The sequence below is a fragment of the Chiloscyllium plagiosum genome, chromosome 9 (assembly GCF_004010195.1).
Source record: "Chiloscyllium plagiosum isolate BGI_BamShark_2017 chromosome 9, ASM401019v2, whole genome shotgun sequence".
Lineage (NCBI taxonomy): Eukaryota > Metazoa > Chordata > Chondrichthyes > Orectolobiformes > Hemiscylliidae > Chiloscyllium > Chiloscyllium plagiosum.
The window spans coordinates 12,109,782-12,131,040 of record NC_057718.1 but is presented as its reverse complement, the minus strand read 5'-3'; the positions used below and the strand labels follow the sequence as shown (position 1 = coordinate 12,131,040).

The window sequence follows — 21,259 nt, the reverse complement described above, 5'->3', positions numbered from 1 at the left end:
GGTGGTAGGTCGGAGTAGGATGGAGGCGGAGAGGTCAAGAAGAAGACTGCAGGTCAGGAAGGCGGTGCCGGGCTGGAGGGATCCGGCTGAGACAATGTGGGGGGAGGGGGGATGAAGAAACTGGTGAAGTCCATGTTCATCCCCTGTGGTTGGAGGGTTCCCAGTCGGAAGATAAGACGCTCCTCCTCCGACCGTCGGGTTGTTGTGGTTTGGCGGTGGATGAGTCCAATGACCTGCATATCCTCGGTGGAGTGGGAGGGGGAGTTGAAATGCTGTGCTACAGGTTGGTTGGGTTGGTTCGTCCGGGTGGCCCAGAGGTGCTCTCTGAATCGCTCCGCAAGTAGGTGGCCTGTCTCCCCAATATAGAGGAGGCCACACCGGCTGCAGCGGATGCAGTAGATGATGTGGGTGGAGGTGCAGGTGAATCTGTGGCGGGTATGGAAGTTTCCTTTGGGGCCTTGGAGAGAAGTGAGGGGGGGGGTGTGGGCGCAAGTGTTGCACCTCCTGCGGTTGCAAGGGAAGGTGCCGGGAGTGGAGGTTGGGTTGGTGGGGGGTATGGATCTGACAAGGGAGTCGCGGAGGGAGTGGTCTCTACGGAAAGCTGATAGAGGAGGGGAGGGAAATATATCCTTGGTGGTGGGGTCCGTTTGGAGGTGGCGGAAGTGACCTATTGGACCTATTCCTACCCTAGTCATTCTTTTATTCCTAACGTACCTATAGAAAGCCTTAGGGTTTTCCCTAATCCTACCGTCTAAGGACCTTTCATGTCCCCTCCTTTCTGCTTTTAGCTCTCTCTTCAGGTCCTTCCTGGCTACCCTATCACTCTCAATCGCCCCAATTGGACCTTCACGTCTCATCTTGAGGTAGGCCGCCCTCTTCCATTTAACAAGGGATTCCAATTCCTTATTAAACCACGGCTCCCTCGCATGACCCTTTCCTCCCTGCCTGACAGGTACATAATTATCAAGGACATTCAATAGTTGCTCCTTGAACAAGCTCACATATCATTTACACTCTTGCCTTGGAGTCTACTTTTCCAAGCCACACATCCTAAGTCATGCCTCACCGCATCATAATTTCCCTTACCCCAGCTATAATTCTTGCCCTGTAGTACACACTTATCCCTCTCCATCACGAGAGTAAAAATCACTGAATTATGGTCACTATCCCCAAAGTGCTCACCTATCTCTAATTCTAACACCTGGCCTGGTTCGTTACCCAGAACCACATCCAGTATGGCTTCACCTCTTGTTGGCCTGTCTACATATTGTGTCAGGAAACTCTCCTGCACACATTGAACAAACACTGACCCATCTAACGAACTTAGTGCCTCGGGTTCCTCTCCTTCGCGCTTTTAAAGGGGGAAAAAAACCTACCCAGGTAAGCTTACACTAACTGCTTCCGGGTCTCGGCTGCCCCTCTGGTCGTCGTCACTTCCCCCTGGTGCTCCCGCTCTTTCTGTGAAGAGAGAAAAAAAAACACCGCTGCCCGCTACCGGTAAGCACTTTTAAAACCAAACGGTCTTACCTTCGCTGCTGCTCGCACTGGAAATTTTGAGTCGTGTGACCCTTCTTCAGAAGTTTCAAAAGAAGGGTCACTTGACTTGAAACATTTACTCTGTAAGGGAATCAAGGCGTATGTAGTTAAGGGAGTAAAGTCAATTTGAGGATTATCAGATGACCATTCTCATTGAATGAAAGAACAGACTTGATGTGCTGAGTGGACTACTTATGCTTCATTTTATGGTTTTATGGTTGTACATGGACATGGTAGTGAAGAAACAATTGGATGATGGCTGCGTCAAGCAATTGGAGGGTTTTAAATGCCAGGTATGCTGCTAAGCTCTGAATAACATGCTGGGAATTTGGTTCTGTCGAGTCTTTTTTGAGGAAGGAAAGAAATAGAAATGGTTATGAATAAAGCCAGTTGTGATATTAATGAGGTACAAATGCATGGAAATAGGCCAGTTACCACAATGGCAAAATTTTGGAGTTGCCATTTTAGGCTTAAGGGGCAATTTGTTATACATTCCCTGGACATTGAGATTCCGATTTTCTTCATTCTCTGCATTTTCCCAACTTTCTTCCATTGCTCACATTACACCAGGGTGGGCCAGTTTCCATCTATCCACCTCACTGCCCAAAGGTATGGTGGAAACAGGTGCAATTGCAACTTTCTAATGGTAATTGGATAAGTACTTGAAAAGGGGAGATTTTCAGGGCTAGGAAGAGAGAACAAGAACTAATTAGATAGCTCTTTCAAAAGATCTAACAGATGCATAATGGGCCAAATGGCCTTTTCTGTGATACGACCACAGCCTCACAAGGGATCTGTAATACTTTCATACTGTTGAACTCAATTGAATGTTTATAACTATAGATTCATGGTGCCAGGGATCCAACTTGGATTACAGCCTTGAGTGACGGTGTGTGTGGAGTTTGCATGTTCTCCATCTATCTGCGTGAGGTTCCTCTGGGTGCTCTGGTTTCCTCCACACTCCAAACATGTGGAGGTTAGGTGGATTGGCCGTGCTAAATTGCCCCTTAGTGTCCATGAATGTGTAAGCTAGGTGGATTAGCATTGGTAAATGTGTGGTTACAGGAATGGAGAGTTGGGGCTGGATCTGGTTGAAATGCTCATTAGAGGATTGGTGCAGATTCGATGGGCCAAATGGCATCTTTCTGCACTGTAGAGATTATATGATTCTGAGAAAAGTGAAGTGACTGCTCGGTGAATAATAATTTAGAACTGAGAGCACAGTGCAGTCTCCTTGGGTTTACTACAACTTGCTATTTTGCCCTTAGTTCTGGTTGAATATTTCATTAATAGCTTATCCAGTGACTCAAGCAGAAATACCATGAGTGCTTATTGGCTTTGTATTTTAATTTGACTGCCAAATGCATTCTTCTGGGTATCAACTTGACTTGTTTTTGCAATTTCACTGGTTACAAAGAAATAATCAATTTAGAATTGGATGGCCTGCAGATTAAATGCAGCTGTATAGAAATCTGTGAGATACTTACAGTTAAACATCTAAGTTACTTTCTCCATCAAAGGAGTGACTGAAGATCAGTCTGCATCTTGCTTGGCAGCCTGATTCATGTGTCTACTAATTTTTATTACCATTGAGTGAAAGAGAAAAACAAGAAATCAGTAGAAAGAGTCATCAACAGAAATGTAAAAGAGACTGCTGAGTCACGGTTTTCCTCCTTTTGGTTTTTACTAAAAATCAACATTATCCCACTATTACAGCTTAAGATCATTTGTTTTATAAATCAGTACTATTGCAGAGGATTTCTACAAAATTACTGAAGCTCATTAAACATTGATTTGATTAGATTAGATTAGATTACTTACAGTGTGGAAACAGGCCCTTCGGCCCAACAAGTCCACACCGACCCGCCGAAGCGCAACCCACCCATACCCCTACATGTACCCCTTTTTACCTAGCACTACGGGCAATTTAGCACAGCCAATTCACCTGACCTGCACATCTTTGGACTGTGGGAGGAAACCGGAGCACCCGGAGGAAACCCACGCAGACACGGGGAGAATGTGCAAACTCCACACAGTCAGTCGCCTGAGTCAGGAATTGAACCCGGGTCTCTGGCACTGTGAGGCAGCAGTGCTAACCACTGTGCCACCGTGCCGCCCACATTGGTCATTAGTAAAGAAGGGAAGGCCCCTTTATTTTTAGTGTTGTACTTCAGTATTGACCACAATATTTGGATCAGAACTTAGTAGTGTATAGATACGATCTTTTCGTTTTTGTCTATCTTGGCTAGGATGGGGGAGATGTCCCCTGCAAAGAGGAAGGCAGTTAACTGGTCACAGATTTATGCTGAGAGCACCTTTATGGAATTATTCATATGCCATGTTGCTTTAAGGGCCTTTCTTAGGAATTTATTCTAAAGTTATGCTTAGGGTGGAGTACAGTTTGGGATTTCTACTCTTAGAGTCATAGAATCATACCACATGCAAGCAGTCCCTTCGGTCCAACTTGTCCATACCGACTAGACATTCCAATCTGACCTGGTCTCGTTTGCCAACATTTGGCCCACATTCTTCTAAAACCTTCCTCTTCATATATCCATCGAAGTGCCTTTTAAATACTGTGATTGTACCCACCTCCACCACTTCCTCTGGCAGCTCATTCCAAACACTCACCATCCTCTGTGTGAAAACATTGCCCCTTAGGTCCCTTTTATATCTTTCGCATCTCACCTTATATCTATGCCATCTATTTTTGGACTCCCCCACCCTAGGAAAAAGGGTGGCTATTCACTCTATCCATGCCCCTCATGATTTAATAAACCTCTATAAGGTCAGCTTCTGATGCTCTAGGGGAAAAAGGGCCCAAGTGATTCAGCATCTCCTTCTAACTCAAACCCTCTAGTCCTGGCTATATCCTCTCAAATTTAACAACATCTTTACTATAGAAGGGTGGCCAGAATTATATGCAATATTCCAAAAGTGGCCTCACCAATGTCCTGTACAGAGAGACTAGATTGATTTGAACTAAGTTCCCTGGAGTTTATAAGAATGAAAGGGGTTCTCTTAGAAACTGTCCAATTCTAACAGAACTGGACAGAATAACCACAAGTGGGATATTCCTGATACTGGGGAGTCCAGAACCACAGTCACAGTTTAAGGATATGGAGTAGTCATTTTGGACTAAGGTGAGGAGAAATATCTTCATGCTGTGGAATTCTTTTGCCACAGGAAGGATTTGAGGCCAAAACATTGAATGTTTCAAGAAAGAGTTAGATATAGTTCTTAGGGTTACTTATATCCCTCTTAATGTTCCCTCTTTTAAACTTCCAATTTTGAAGATGTAAAAAACACCTATATTTTTCCTGTATTATTAAATTAATTTATAATCTATACAGTATTATTCCTGTATAGATTGCAAATTAGTTTAAGAATGTAGAAAATATGAACAAATTCTTTTGATTGGGGTGTATCAAGATATATATAGAGATAGACAATTAATTGCCACCTTTGCCAACATTGCCTACATTCCATGAGTGTATAGAAAAGAAAAAATGCGCCAGGCGGTGTGATAGAAAACCCCATGCTCTTTATCAAGAGCAACACAATGGAGCGGAGGATGAAATGGTGAAGCTGTGAAGGCTGCCGCCAATGTTTACTTTTGGTTGGATGGTTTTATCATTTCTGTTCCTTATGGCTCAGTGGTTAGCGCTGTTGCCTCCCAGTGCCAAGGACCCAAATTCAATTCCAGCCTCAGGCAACTGTCTGTGTGGAGTTTGCAAATTCTCCCCATGTCTATGTGGGTTTCCTTTGGGTGCTCTGGTTTCCTCCCACAGTTCAATTGGGTTGGGATATCTGGTCGGCATGGACGGATTGGAACCCAGCGTCTGTTTCCATGCTGTACATTCTCCATGCCTCTATGACTCTGGCCAAGTTGGGTGTATTGGCCATATTAAATTGCCCATAGTGTTCAGGGATGTGCAGGCTATCTGGATTAGCCATGCAGGGTTACAGGACAGGTAGGGTATGGTGTCTGGGTGTGATGCTTTTCAGAGGGTCGTTGTGGACCCAAAATGGTGGAATGGCCTGCCTCCACACTGTAGGGATTCTATGATTTATATCCTGCTACCTTTAATCATTTATGCACACGTACACGGAGAGTCAGTCTGCTCCTGAGCACCCTTCGGCATAGCAAGTTTTATTTTATATTGTTTCTCCATGTTCTTTTTACCAAAATGTATTACCTCATACTTATTTGCTTTGAACTTGTGATAAATAAAGCAATGATTTGTTGCTAACATGTCTTCTTTATCTAGTTACAAAAGGAAGAGCAAAAGCAAATTGGTTGCCAAATTCAAGATGTCTGACACGCAGGAGATTAGTTGCCTGTCTGCAGTGAATGACTTTTATTCCTGTATCCTTTTAAAAAATACAAACATTTAATAGTTTTTTGTAGTATTTGTAACTGGGAGATGAGCATCATTGGCAGAGCCAGCAGGCAAGGCCTGCAATTCTTGCCTGTCTCTGTTATTTTTTAATTTCAAAAATATACTTTATTCATAAAATAATTTGATGGTCTGTACAGTTGGTCATGCCATACATATGTAAACATGTACATACAGAGATCAGAATTTATCATTTTTATACAGGTCTGTACATTTTTCAATCATGCCCATATAATTAGCTGAGGCGTCAGCAGAGCCCAAATGACTGCATGGGAACCCTGTTCTTCGTTAGGCAGGCAAACTTTACACAGTGGTCTTTCCCCACCGCGCCTTGGCGGCAGCTGCCCCAAGCTCCAGCGCATCCCTCAACACGTAGTCCTGGACCTTGGAATGTGCCAGACTGCAGCACTCAGTCGGGTGCGTAGGCACATTCCAGAAGGAGGTGTGTGACAGTCTCGTTCCCCCCCCGCAGCCGCTTCGAGGGCAGCGTGTAGTGCGGCTGAGAGTCCGGGCCTGCATAAAGGATCTCACAGGCAGAGCCCTTCTCACCACCAGCCAAGCCATGTCTTGCCTGTCTCTGTTTGTCCTTGAGCAGATACTGATGAGCTGCATACAACTGAGTGCTTTGCTGAGCCATTTCCTTGGCAGTCGAGAGGCAACCACATTACTGTTAGTTTGAATTTGCATATAGGCCAGTCCAAGAAAGGTTAGCAGATTTTGCCTTCTAAAGGACATTGGTGAGATTTTACAATAATCTGGTAGTTTCGTGATCTTTACTGGTGAGGCTAGTATTTTCAATGTCTCAATTAATTACCATGTTGGGATTTGCACTCTTTTCTGGATTACAGCTATATTATAGCCCTCTACAAGAGGTGAATACTGCACAGATATCTCTATCCAAGTAATAGATTCTGAAATTAACTTTAGTGCACTGAAAGCAATTTAGCTTCTTTTATAAATATAATTCTAAATGTATATATGCAATATATATTTGTACACTCTGCAATTCTTTACAAGAGGGGCAGAGTGAAAAAAAAGTAATGAATTATAGCTTTTGCCATTACTACTTTGGCTGCCTTAGGTTTCTTTGTAGCTGCCAAGTTAAATAACTTAACGCCAGAGTTTCTTTGCCTCAAGTTAATGCACACTATGAGTGTTTACTTTCGTTTATTCAACAGGGAAAACATATGCTTGGCCCATCATCTTTTTATTCCTCAAGGCAGACATCATAGAGTATATTTTCCTCAACTATATTTAGCAAAAAAGTAGATCTGGGTGAAAGCAATGCAGACTTATATTCGTACCACCTTTTGCTCAAATAAAGAACACAGGATAATATACTCCAATGGCTGTTCTTTCTCCTTTTGTCTCAGGTTGGAAGCATTATTAGCCCAAAATATATCTGATGAAGGTGATAGCTTCATTCTTGCCCTCAAGATATATGGCATGACAACAGTCTTGTTTTTTTTTAGAACTTCATCTCTCCAAAGTGGGGGTAAATAATACTTGCAATTGTCACACTGAATTATTGTCATACTTCATGCAATGAATTACTTTTGAAATATAGAACATAGATAGTCAGCTTCAAGTAGCAGTATCCCACAAGCAGTGGAAAAATGAATAATCCATTTATTCTGTTTTTTTGTTTTGGTGCATTGAAAGAGGATGGATGGCAGGATGCTGTGAGAACTCCTGATTTTCACGGGATCTTTTGTTTGGTGGCTTACCTTGTGAAGCAGAGCCATTAAGACACGCTACCTTTGACATAGCCCAGATTTGTGGATGTGCCAATAAAAGCCATTCCTGGTGATGCTAATGGACAAAATATCACAGGTGGCATCTGAATTTTCTGCCAATCTGTCGACCTCATCTAAGTCAAACAGTGCCATAAAAACTGCAAAAGATATTCTCATCTTCACAACTCTTAATAGCAGCAGAACCAAAAATTAGTAATTCTGGAAAACCAATTGAAAGTATGGCAATTGGAGGAAAGTTCAGCATTAATAAAAGCCAGATACTGCAGATAATACAAATCTGACACAAAAAACAGAATATGCTGGAGAAACCCAACAGTTCTGGCAGTACCTATGAACAGAGAATAGAGTTAATTATTGGAGTCTGATATGACTCTTGTTCAGAACTGACGGGTTGGAAAATTATGATTTTTCTATGCTGTAGATGGAGGCAAAGGAGGAGCAAGTGGAAGAGATTGCAAGGGTGTTTGGGGATAAAGACAAGGGATTTCTAATAGTAGAGAAAGGAAGGCAAAGATGTAAAAGGGGTATAAAGTTGTGAAACTGAGCTGTCTGTGTGTATGGGGGGATTGGTGGTGGATGGAAGGTTTTTTTGATTGTTAGAGAAATGGAGGATATGGAGATTATGCTCAGAAGTTATGAAAATCAGTAAAATTCAAGAACCCTAAAAAAGACACTTGTAATGTGTAACTCAAAAGAGTTGTACCTTTATGAATCTTAGTCTAGGAGGCGAGATTCTGAATTTAGTGAAGGAAATGTCTTTCTCTGCAAATCTGATTGAGGAGTAAGTACCCCAGTTGGAGTTTGGATCTGGAGTTGGGGTGGGCAATATGATTGGGTGGGGAGAGAGTGACAGTAACTGGAATTGGGTTCACCACCCTAGAAAGAGTTTAAAGGCATCTACAGGGATTGCCAAGTGCTCTAGTACTTTGTGAAAATGAAACAAAAAACAACAGCCTCAAACCCTCTCTATCCATGCCATTCTATTTCACCTCATTTCTCACCTATCTTCCATGGCTCCTCATACTCTTGATGCCATCTCATGACCTCAATCACTCCTTAGCCCTCGTGCCCTACATGATAAACTGTGCCTCTCTATCAGCTCTCATGGCCCCTATATACACTGCATTTTTTTTAGTACTGACCCATATGAACCCTGCTCCCTCCCACCATCTTTTGCCCTTACGCCCTTCATGACAACTTGTCCAATATCCAAAATGGGCAGAGGTCAGAACCCATGAGCTGAACGAAAATAAAAATCTGAACTGTCTATTCATAAATTTACGATTAAAAAAAGAACTCACATCGATAAAAACCCATTTGCTACATTTAACTTCTTTCAATGACTTTGTCCTTATAAAAACAAGCATCTATACTCATAGCTGTCTTTCAAATACTTTCCAAAGACTCGGAGATGTCCTCAAACTGTTCACTAATCAATATGCAACTGTGATAATAGATTGTGAAATCAGTCATACAGCACAAATCCTAAAACGATATTTCTCAGGCATATATCAACAGACAGTGTGAAATAGCAGGCTCTTTTATATTTGTAATTGCAGTTTTTCTAAAAAAAACTAAAGGCCAAGTGATTTAAATGTCTTTAAAACTGGGTAATTCCCTTGGCAGCTTGACAGTTCCAGTATGTATAACCATTTTATATACAGTCAGTTTTAACAGTGCCAAAGGATACCTTATCTTTACATTTTCCAAATATGTCCCTAGACCTATTCACAATTATTTTTTACCTCTCCAAAAGAGCATTCAATCTCTCCAAAAAACCACAGCAGCTTTTGACCTTCTTCCTGTATTATGCTGGAAAGTTGAGGAAGAATAAGGGAGAGAGAAAGCACCATTAGTCACAGAGGGTGCGATTTTTCTCAGAGTTATCTTGGCCTTCTGGCAGGGGCTCAAATTATTTGAGAGATTGCACCATCCAGGTGCATAAAAGGTAGGCCCTGATTTGGGAGGTGATTATCAGAATTGTACAGATGTATTAAACACCTAATATGTACACCAGTGCACTCCTAGTTAGCACACCCAGTGGTGTCCAGATTCTCAGAAAACCAGTTTAACCTGGAAGCTGTGACATGTACCTACAGATATCTCTTCATGGTGTGATGTTAGTTGGGAATATGGTTACTGACATGCTCCAATTTTCTATTCTTCTAAAGGCTTTGGTAATAATACAGATGCAAGCAACCTATACCATCCCACATTTTCCATTTAAATATGGTGAACTTCTGGATGCATCTTCTGCCCATCGTTCTTTTTGTCTTTTTCATTCTGTCCCATACCACTTTTATTACTGTCGTTTCTTTTTCCTGTGTTGCTGACTAGATAACCTTTATGCATTTATTTATTTTGTACCTGTGATGTTACATTCTATTGTCACAAATACAAATATATCATTGTAAAATCTCCTTTGCAGTTTGTTATGAGTAAATGAGAAGTAATATTATTAAATATAATGTCTTCTCCATAGGTAGAACAACAGAGATAGAAGAATATTTTCTAAACTAGCAAAATAAATGATAATTTTAGAAAAGCAGACATGGTTAAAATGGTTATAAAAGACTGGATAAAGCATGCTATGGTCTGTTTTAAATTTGCTGCAATTCTTGTGTGCTTTTGCATTTTCATTAGGTCAGCTTTCTAAACAAGATCCAAAACCATTCTTTATTATGGGATATTCTTGAGAGTTTCACCTACTTTCCAAATTAGATCTGATGCCCACGTGGTAGGGGTTTATTTTTTTCTGTCTGAAGTGCCCAAGTCCACTTTTAAGCTACCATGGTCCACCTTCTATCAGACTTCAGATGATTGAAACATTTTCAGCAATATAATTGCGGCAAGTACCAAAAATCCCTCCTTGTTCTATATATCATGTAATGCAGTTAGTATTCATATAAAATTTTGCATGTTTGGATTTCTGCACTCATCCTACCCTGCACCCTAATCACACCCTAAAGCCAATTTTTTAAAGACGTTCTTTAGCATGTCCAACACATAAAATAGCACATACAGAACAACAGAATGTTTTGCCAGCATCTGGTTAGGTTTAGACTGATTTGTCAGATATGGAACCAAGCTAGTTGAAAGCCCGACATGTCAGTATTTGTCTGTTTTGGGATTATTTTCAAGTTCTTGAATTTGGATCAGGGTTGAATTTGGACCAGGGTCTTGCCGTGCTGAAATTGGGCCCACCTTTTGTTGTCCAATTGTTTAAACATACAGTAGAATGACCAACTGTCGGCAGCAAACTACCACCACACATGCTATTAGAATGCTGTATATCTGAAAATGCTAGGTTTTTGGATTTGTGACCACCATTTCCTGACCTAGCTGTATTGAGGCCTTGGATAAATTTCTAGCAGAATATGTGGAGTGGAAATGAGGAACTTCATCTCAGAAAGCTTGGGAAGATAGGACTGCAAGGCAAAAATGAGGACTGCAAATGCTGGAAACCAGGTCAGGCTGTGCTTTTCCAGCACCACTCTGATCTGAACTCTGGTTTCCAGCATCTGCAGTCCTCACTTTTGCCTAGTTGATTTTCCTGCTCCTCAGATGGTGTCTGACCTGCTGTGCTTTTCCAGCACCACTCTGATCCAAAAGATGGGACTGCAAGTCAACTTTGCTACTTCAGTTTGTAACCTTACAGCTGCTACTTAATACAGGTACCAGAAGCCTAATATTCAGTTGCTGGCATGGAATTATGCAGATTTGAAGATGGAAAAATAATTGGACTTTGATCATTGTATTTAAACATCTTAGATAATGATCTTGTTTGTTTTTAATGAACCATATCTATGTAATCAATATTGCAAGTTATAATTCACATGGCTCATTGTTATACGTTACTTTATTTGTGATGTTTTACTCTGTTCGAGCTACGAAGGGGAAATGGTGGCTTTGTGACAATGTCATTAGACTATTAACCAGAGGCTAGGCTCATGCTTTAAGGGCATGATTCATATCCCACCATGGGAGCCAGTGAAGTTATACTTCACTTAATAATTCTGCAGTTGAAAGCTGGTCCCAGTAATAGTGAGCAGGAAACCAACATTAATTGCCATAAAGAAAAAACCAATCTGGTTCTAATCATTAGGGAATGAAGTCTGCCATCTTTGTCTGGTCTGACCTACTTTGCCTCCAGACCCACAGCAATGTGGTTGACTCTTAACTTCCTCAAATGTTATCTGGCTGTCACTCAGTTTGAGGGGCAGTTAGGGATGAGCAGCAAGTGCTGGCCTTGCCTGTGATGCTTTAATCTCACTCAGAAATCATTATCACAGTTCAATTAATTTGTGAGCTTTAAGAATGTCTTACTCAAAAAAGATTTGATACTTTAAAGATTTTATGTTTTGTAACAGTCACTTTCAAAGAAAAGGATTGGATTTTCTGAGGAGTGACAGTGACATGTGGATTGCTAGTCTTTGGAAAATCCTTTCCATTATTTTTTAGATTGCCACTCAGTCCTTTTTTTTTAATGAAATGAGAGAGCTCTACATTCTTAACAGGAGATTCCCATCAGGGTTCACTAAGAAATGCAGAGCTGTACTTCTATTTTGACAGTTCTTTTGTAGCAAAAAATTGTCCAGGGGAAGCAAACTTTGCCTTCTTTTCATAGCTGTCAGCTGCTGCATTCTGAAATGTAAAAGTCCAGAATCACTGACAGCCACTTTGACAGCTGCACCCACTGGTAAGTACATAGGTAAGTGTGATTTTACACTGCCAGGATGATATGGTGCCAAATGGGTAAGGGATAAAGTGCCAACTGGCACTTTATCCCTTACCCATTTGGCACCATATGGGTAAGGTGCAAGGGTGCTCACTGGATATTTTGGCAGCTTGGTAGATGTAGGAATGACACAGAAGGGTGCTAGATGGGTGGGTAGGATGCCTGTAGCCAGGAGGCAGGCATGCAATGTAGTATTTAAGGTAGGTTGGGCGGGAGGGGTTTGGAAAAATCAGGAGTAGGGAGGATCAATGCTATTTTGGGCTCGTTACTTTCAATGGTGTGGGAAAAGTGGGTTAATCCTGGAGACTATAGAGAGGCAGATTTTGTCCTGTATGGTGGAAGGAAGGACTGGTACATGAGGGGGTTGAGGCAGATTGGGTGAAGGGTGGTTGGCTCCAATGAGGAAGTTTAAGGATTGGGGTTAGCTCCTGGGGTGAATTGGGATCAGGTCAGGAATGTTGGGGGGCGCTGGCAGTTCAGGTGCACGGAGGGACGGGGTGACCAGGTCCGTGGTAGAACTAGGGTGAGATGGAGGGGGATGTTGGGCTTGGAGTGGATAAATTGGGGGTCGATTCAGAGCTGGGTAAATAGGGTTGGATCTGTGGGTAGAGAGGGATGTTAGGTCAGGGTCTGGGGGTGTAAATGGAGTGGAGAAGGTTTTGGGTAGTGTGTATGCCTCAAGTATATAGGTCAGTTGAAAGCTACTCCAGAGTTAGATTATATATTTAATAGTCTAACTTTTCCAAATTAACTATTTACTTAATTTCATTGACCACTCCAAATTCTCTGATTTAAATAGAGTCTTTTAAAGTGTTACAGGCATAGTGGAATTGGCCAATGGAATCTTCAGTTTCTGAGCAATTCCTTGGTATCTTCAATAATGGTAATTCTGCAGACTTCCTGTGCATAATTCCTTGTCACACTGGAAAAGTAACTGCCTAGCAATTGGAAAATCCGAGCCAATGTTGAATTTGTCAGACTGGCATTTCTCAGTTCCCATACATCAGTGTTCTTACTTTTGTTCTACTTCTCTGGATAATAAATTTCAAACTGTCTGAAATTGCTTCCCATTCTATTTACGTCTGAAAACATTTCAGTTGAACTGAAAACCCATGGCCTCTCTGGCACACTCCCACTCTAATTTAAGGATAGCACTGGAGCAGCCACCAGTTCAGCTGAGTTTCTGATATCTCAGGCTCTGACTTAAACTTGGAATATCTGTCATCACTGTCTGTCCACCCGAATCACAGATATTCTTTGAAATGGGATTAGGACTGATATAAAAATAAGTTATGAAATAATGTTATAAGGTCATGCATGAAATCTCAAGAGTTGAATTTGCAGTTTTAAACAAATGGTGCACTAGCTGGAGGTTTTTATTTCAGGAAATTGTATTGAATTAACACTGGGCGAAGTGACAAATTAGCCACTAACCATGAATCAGGCTAGGGACATCAGCAGACTTCCTCATTAAAAATAAATCTAACTGAACTGGTAACAAGTACAGAATTTGATTACCGCAAAGTTCACTAGATTCTCTTTCTTAAAGTTAATAAATAATAAAATTGTTGTCTTGGTCCTCCAATACCTTACCCATCAGATTCTCTAGAATAGTATTGAGGAGTTAACATCCAAATTGCACGATCACTATTGGCCCAGTGTTTAGGCAACAAAGGGAACATTGGAGATGATCCCCACTTAGAATCAGAGCCTTCGTCCAACTCGTCCATGCCTACTAAGTTTTCCTAAACTGAACTAGTCTCATTTGCCTGCATTTGGCTCATACTCCTCTCAACATTTCCTATTCATGTATCTGTGCAAATGTCTTTTAAATGCTGTAATTGTACTTGCATCAACCACTTCCTCTGGGCAGCTGTTCCAGATTGGCACCACCTTCTGTGTGGAAAAATTGCTCCTCAGGTCACTTAATTTTTTCCCCTCTCACTTTAAATCTATGCACTGCAGTTTTCGACACCCCCAATCTGGGAAAAAGACCTTGGCTATTCATCCTATTTATGCACCTCATTATTTTGTAAATCTCTAAAAGGTTGCCTCTCAGCCTTCTATGTTCCACCGAGAAAGGTCCCAGCCTATGCAGTGTCTCCTTATAATTCAAACCCTCCAGTTTTGGTAACATACGTAAATCTTCTTTACACCCTTTTCAGTTTAATAACATCTTTTCCACACCAAGACAACCAGTATTGCACACAGTACTCTAACTATGGCCTTAACAATGTATCATAGAGTCATAACATGACATCTCAATTCCTGTACTCAATGCTCTGACCAATGAAGGCAAGTGTGCCAAGCTCCTTCTTCACCATGCTGTCCACCTGACAGGAACTATGTACCTACACTCCCCAGGACCCTACCATTAACTGTTACGTCCTGCCCTGGTTTGTCTTACCAAAATGCAACACCTTGCATTTATCTAAACTCCATATGCCATTTCTCGGCTCACTGGTCCAGTTGATCAAGATCCCATTGCACTCTTAGCTACCTTTCTTCACTATCTGCTATGCCACCAGTTTTGGTTTCATCTGCAGGCCTCCTATTCTCATCCAAATAGTTTATATAAATGACAAACAGCAGTGGACTCAGCACTGATCGCTGCAGCACACTGCTGTTCACAGGTTTCCAGTCTGAACAGCAACCATCTACAACCTCTGTCTCATACCATCAAGCCAATTTTGTATCCATTTGACTATCTCTCCCTAGATCCCATGTAATTTAATCTTATTAGCAAATCTACCATGTCAACAACATCTACCACTCTGTGTTCATCTATTTTCTTGGTCACCTCTTCAAAAACCTCAATCAAGTTTGTGAGATACAATTTTCCACTCACAAACCCATGCTGACTATCCCTAATCAGTCCTTGCCTTTCCAAATACATGTAGATTCCATCTCTCAGAATTCCCTCCCTAAACTGTTGTCAAGCTCACTGGTCTGTAGTTTCCTGGCTTTTTATTTTGTAGCCTTTTATAAACATTGGCACAACATTAGCCACTATTCAGTCTTCCAGCACCTCAACTGTGGCTTTCGATGATTCTCTTGATGGCTGTCTTTTGGTTCTCCTCTGATTAAATTATGTGAACATGTAACTATCAAAGGTGGATTTGATTTTAATGTATTTCACCTCCAACGCTCATTGCCGAGGCTGAAACATGGACAGTAACCAGGTGGTGACTGGCATTGTGCAGGGAATCAATATCTTGAAGAGAGAAAAATCATCACAAATATGATTTAGATTCCCTACAGTGTAGAAACAGGCCCTTCGGCCCCACAAGTCCACACTGACCCTCCAAAGAGTAACCCACCCAGACCCATTTTCCTCTGACTGAGGCATCTAACGCTCTGGGCAATTTAGCATGACCAATTCACCTGGCCTGCACACATTTGGACTGTGGGAAGAAACTCTCACAGACACGTGGAGAATGTGCAAACTCCACGCAGACAATTGCCCGATGCTTGAATCGAACCTAGGTCCCAGGTGCTATGAGGCAACAGTATTAACCACTGAGCCACTGTGCCACCAACAATTTCTTTGTTGACGTTCATCTTACAAGATAAGTCACTTTTAAATAATTCCCATTAGAAGCATTTTTGGAATGACATTGCGAAATTAAAAACAAGTTTGCCTACAATAAACTCTGGAGGCTGTGAGCTCTGCACATGGGAAGTAGGGAAGTATAAAGTGTTCTTAGTTTTATTTAGCTTTAAAGTTATGAATGTTTCTGTGATAATTTAGAAGTCTTTACCTTTACAAAAGGAAACTGCAGATATTGTGCTGGTGGCTGGCACAAACCGTGCTTTGGAGGTGTTTGATCTGAACGTTGGTCAAAGTGTCGTAACTGTGCCAGATGCTCACTCTAGACCTGTGCACCAGATTTGTCAGAATAATGTAGGTCCTTACTTTTACAACTCTGTTTTTATATTAAATATATTTAATATATGCTTAGTTGAAATACTGGAATATATAGCTTACATTGTACATAGCACATGCTCCCCCTGTATCTGCTGCCCAATTTTATATTGTGTATTTCACAACATGACACTTTGGAGTTAAAAAAACGGTACTGATCCTCTCATGTACATAATTGTGAGATACTTCTAATGCATGCCAGAATCAGGAGCCCATGAGCTCACCTGGAGTTGGCTCTCCAGCCTCAATTTAATAGTCAAGATGAGCTGCTGTTTGGTGCCTGTTGGTCTTGCAGTGGTTGCTGAAATTCATCTTTCAATTTAAGTGCTTACACCAGAGGCACGAAGAAACCCACTCAATGCTGCAAATAACCTTATCCCTACCATTTAGAGTGGAGCTGTCAGCTGTGGGTTGGAACAAAAAGGACTGTTTGCTTCTTTGCACTTGAACTGACAAAATAGGTCCCCAGAAATTGCATGTGGGTAGTCATTATTCTAATCGCAAGTTATTGCTTAAATAGTTTTAAATCTTTATGTTTACATCTAACTCTTTACTTTATCTAAACTCAAAGATTATCCTCTACACCTTTTGGAAAGTAAAAGCTAACAAGGGAAGTCAATTGTGCCAAAATAATTATTCAATCTTCTTTGGTGGAATAAATTTGCATGTTGTGAAAAGGTAAATGGAAGCACAAAAGCATTGTAATCAGAGTCTAAAGCACAAGTTATACAGAATATTTTTAATATATTATTAATGAAAATCATATGTTCTGTTAATGTCAAGTCAAAGGAGGCATTGTCATTCAGTTCAGCCAGTCAAAACTACACACCATATCAACTTATGGAATTGTACACTTCCTGCTGCTTCTCTAGCCTGGAGCACTAAGGCACTGCTGGACTAAGTTAAAAGCAAAAAATGTGGATGCTGGAAATCTGAAACAAAAACAGAAAATGTTGGAGGAACTCAACAGGTATGGTGGCATATGTGGAGAGAGAACCGAAAAGGAGTAATATTGAACTCAAAATGTTAATTCTCCTCACTCTTTCACTCGCTCTCTTTCTCTCTCTCTCTCTCTCCATACTGCCACCATACCTGTTGAGGAAATCCGCCTTTTCTTTCTTTTTATATGGCATTAGGAAATTTGATTACAAGTAGTCTGGGAGCAAAATGGGTGAAATCACTGTTTACTTTTCTGTGTTTTATCGATTATTTGTCAAGAAATGAGTCAATTGCCAACAGCTCCTTGAACTCTGTGAACTTGTCTAGCTCAAGTATTGAAATACCAAGTCTCTGAAATACCATGTTCTCTGAAGCGCTCTGTGAGTAGGCATCCTGTCTTCCAATGTAGAGGAGACTTCATTGGGAGCAACGGATACAGTACAAAACATGTGTGGAAGTGCAGGTGAAAATCTGATGGATGTGGAAGGCTCCTTTGGGTCCTTGGATGGAGGTGAGGGGGGAGGTGTGGGTGCAGGCTTTGCAATTCCTGCGGTGGAAGGGGAAGGTGCCAGGAGGAGAGGGTGGGCTGTTAGGGTACTAGCAGTGGGGAGGGAAATATATCTCTGCTGGTGGGGTTGATAGGTGGCAGAAATGGTGGAGGATGATATGATGTATACGGAGGTTGGTGGAGTGAAAGGTGAGGACCAGAGGGTTTCTGTCCTTGTTGCGGTTGGAGGGGTGGGGTTCGAGGGCGGAAGTGCGGGATGTGGATGAAATGCGCTGGAGGGGATCATCAACCACATGGGAGGGGATATTGTGGTCTTTAAAGAAGGAGGCCATCTGGTGTGTTCTGTGGTCGAACTGGTCCTCCTGGGAACATATGCAGTGGAGGCGGAGGAATTGGGAATAAAGGAAAGTATTTTTGCAGGAGGCAGGGTGGGAGGGGATGTAATCCAGGTAGCTGTGGGAGTCGGTGGTTTTGTAGAAGATGTCAGTGTTGAGTTGGTCGCTGTTGATGGAGATGGAGAGGTCCAGGAAGGGGAGAGGGGTGTCGAAGATGGTCCTGGTGAATTTAAGGTCCAGGTGGAATGTGTTGGTGAAGTTGATGAACTGTTCAACCTCCTCGTAGGAGCACGAGGTGGCGCCGATGCAGTCATCAGTGTAGCGGAGGAAAAAGTGGTGAGTGGTGCCGGTGTAACTACAGAAGATAGACTGTTCCACGTAGCCGACAATGAGACAAGCATAGCTGGAGCCCATGTGAGTGCCCATGGCTACCCTTTTCCTCTGGAGGAAGTGGGAGTATTCGAAGGAGAGATTGTTGAGGGTGAGGACCAGTTCAGCCAAACGAATAAGCGTGTCAGTGGAAGGGTACTGTTGGGGACATCGGGAGAGGAAGAAATGGAGGGCTTGGAGGCCCTGGTTATGGCAGCTGGAGGTGTAGAGGGACTGGATGACCATGGTGAGGATGAGGCGTTGGGGGCCAGGGAAACAGAAGTCTTGGAGGAGGTGGAGGGTGTGGATGGTGTTCCAAATGAATGTGGGGAGTTCCTGGACTAGGGGGTATAGGACAGTATCGAGGTATGTGGAGATGAATTCGGTGGAGCAGGAGCAGGCTGAGATGATAGGTTGGCTGGGGTAGTCAGGCTTGTCGATCTTGGATAGGAGGTAGAATCAGGCGGTGCAGAGTTGGCAAACTGTGAGGCCAGAAGCTGTGGGTGGGAGAACCCCTGAGGTGATGAGATTATGTACAGTTTGGGAGATCACCACCCATGCCCTCCACCTCCTCCAAGATTCCGTTTTGGAACTCTTCCCCCCCCTCCTTCTCCCCCCACCCCCGCCCCCCACAATCCTGCATGTAGGTGATTGTATCCCTGAGGAGCACGAGACTCTTAGAGATCTTCCTACCGGGTAAACCACAGATTCGGTTAGGATGAATCACCAATCCCAGAGCAGACCTGACCTGTTTGGCCATGACCTCAGATAGGATTTTGTAATCTGCATTCAGCAGTGAGACTGGTTGCCAATTTCTGTTTACCTTTTCACTTTAAATGAGGGAGATGATGTCCTTCCTCATGGATTCACAATTCCTGTCAGAACATGCTGTTGTACACCTCCAGCAGGTCCTGGCCAATCAATTCCCACATAGCTGAATAAAACTTGGCTGGTAAGCAAAGGACTCAAGGACCATAATCAGCTCATCCAGACATAACAACATAAGTGGGATAGCAATGCTAGGATTCCAGCTATTTAAATATTTTCAAGTATTTGGATGATAGACCTAAGTGTTATACCTTCACATTTGCAGATGACACAAAGCTAAGTGGGAGGGTGAAGTGTGAGGAGAATGCAGACATGCTTCACTGTGATTTGAACAAGCTGAGTAAGTGGGCAAATGCATGACAATACCATATAATGTGGATAAATGTGAAGTTATCCATAAAAGCCGGTGAACAAACAGGGGAGGTGTGTGCAGATGGCGAAGACAAACCTCACTCTTTATGATTTTGAATACTGATATAGTTGTGGATCCATATCTCATATGCCTTAAATTTAAATCGTATCTTCACAACATTATTTAACTTCTCAATGGTTAAAGTAAAATTAGTAATTTAACTTCTGTGTTCTTAGAAACTACTTCGCAACTGTCAATAACCGAACATCTATCTGTCCCTCTTCTCTTATTCCTGATATGCTTTGAGAATGGTTTGTTATTCTCCTTTATGTTTCTGATTACATTCTTCTCATGTTCCGTTTTTGAACCACTGCTGGTTGTTAGCTATCATCTCCTTGGTTTTATGGTTCCCTTGTTATGGACGTTTATGCTTACTTTTTCCAAATTAATGTCTTCCACAATATTTCCTTTCATCCAGATTGGTTTTACTTCACTTTTGATCATCATTTTATCCCTGGGTTAAACTGCTTCTGCAGTGTGAAAGATATCATGTTAAAACTCTACATTTTTAAACTTAAACAGTTCTTTAGATTTTATTTTTACCTGTAGCATTTTTACTTCATTACTGCTAGCTGCAACTGTCATTCAATGTGCAATGCATGAACTTGATAGGCAGCTTCTGAGACTAGAAGTTTAATTGATGTTTGATGAGGGAGATTTGCATATTGTAAGAGTTTAAAGATTTCTGGCTCCTCGTGCCCTCAAATTGAATTTGTCTTTTAACATTCAAAAAAGCTTGTTTAGATTTTATTCACCACCTAATAATTGGTTAACTTGAATACATTTTCAGATTGTGCAAAAAAAACCCATCCATCAATGTCCAATGACCATACAAACACTCTATTGAGAGCAGTCCTAAAATAATTTTAAAAGAGGTTTTACTTTTTTTTACAACAGTGTTTCTCCAGACATCTTCACTTTTGTATAAACATTGTCTTCTGTAAAAATAATTTCAAATGAATTGTGGCCCAGAATAACTTTGTGCCAAAACTACTTAAGTAACAAAAAGCCTGACATAGGAGTTCCAATTAACTAATATTTTATCAGAAAATGTGGCATTAAAGTACATCATATGCATTCATTTAGTTAGCAAAATAGGTGCCATCTATATTTAGAAAGCTATCCAATTTTCAGTTAAACTTGATGTAGGGATAAAATAATGTTTCATTAAGTGAGGACTTTTATATGAAAGAAACCCTGTGATAAACATGGTATCATTCTAGCGCCAAAGTCAACATGTAAACTGGTTACTCGATTTCAGCCAATTCTTACAAAATAGTGGATTTTAGACTAGAGCTTGATGCAACGAGGTAAAAACAATGACTGCAGATGCTGGAAACCAGATTCTGGATTAGTGGTGCTGGAAGAGCACAGCAGTTCAGGCAGCATCCAAAGAGCTTCGAAATCGACGTTTCGGGCAAAAGCCCTTCATCAGGAATAAAGGCAGTGAGCCTAAAGCGTGGAGAGATAAGCTAGAGGAGGGTGGGGCTGGGGAGAAAGTAGCATAGAGTA

The 21,259-nt window shown here is 41.7% G+C and overlaps 1 protein-coding gene across 5 annotated transcripts in view; it reads left to right on the top strand.

Annotated features, from left to right (window-relative positions):
* Positions 1-21,259, top strand: part of wdr27 (WD repeat domain 27) — a 531,763-nt gene that overhangs the window by 97,915 nt on the left and 412,589 nt on the right. For all 5 annotated transcript variants that reach the window (XR_006312430.1, XM_043695384.1, XM_043695383.1 and 2 more), the window contains exons 19-20: positions 5,808-5,905; positions 16,214-16,335. Coding sequence is in view for 4 of the 5 variants with exons in the window: in XM_043695384.1 (XP_043551319.1) it covers positions 5,808-5,905; positions 16,214-16,335 (220 nt within the window). In the remaining variant the exon portion in view is untranslated. The remainder of the gene's footprint in view (positions 1-5,807; positions 5,906-16,213; positions 16,336-21,259) is intronic.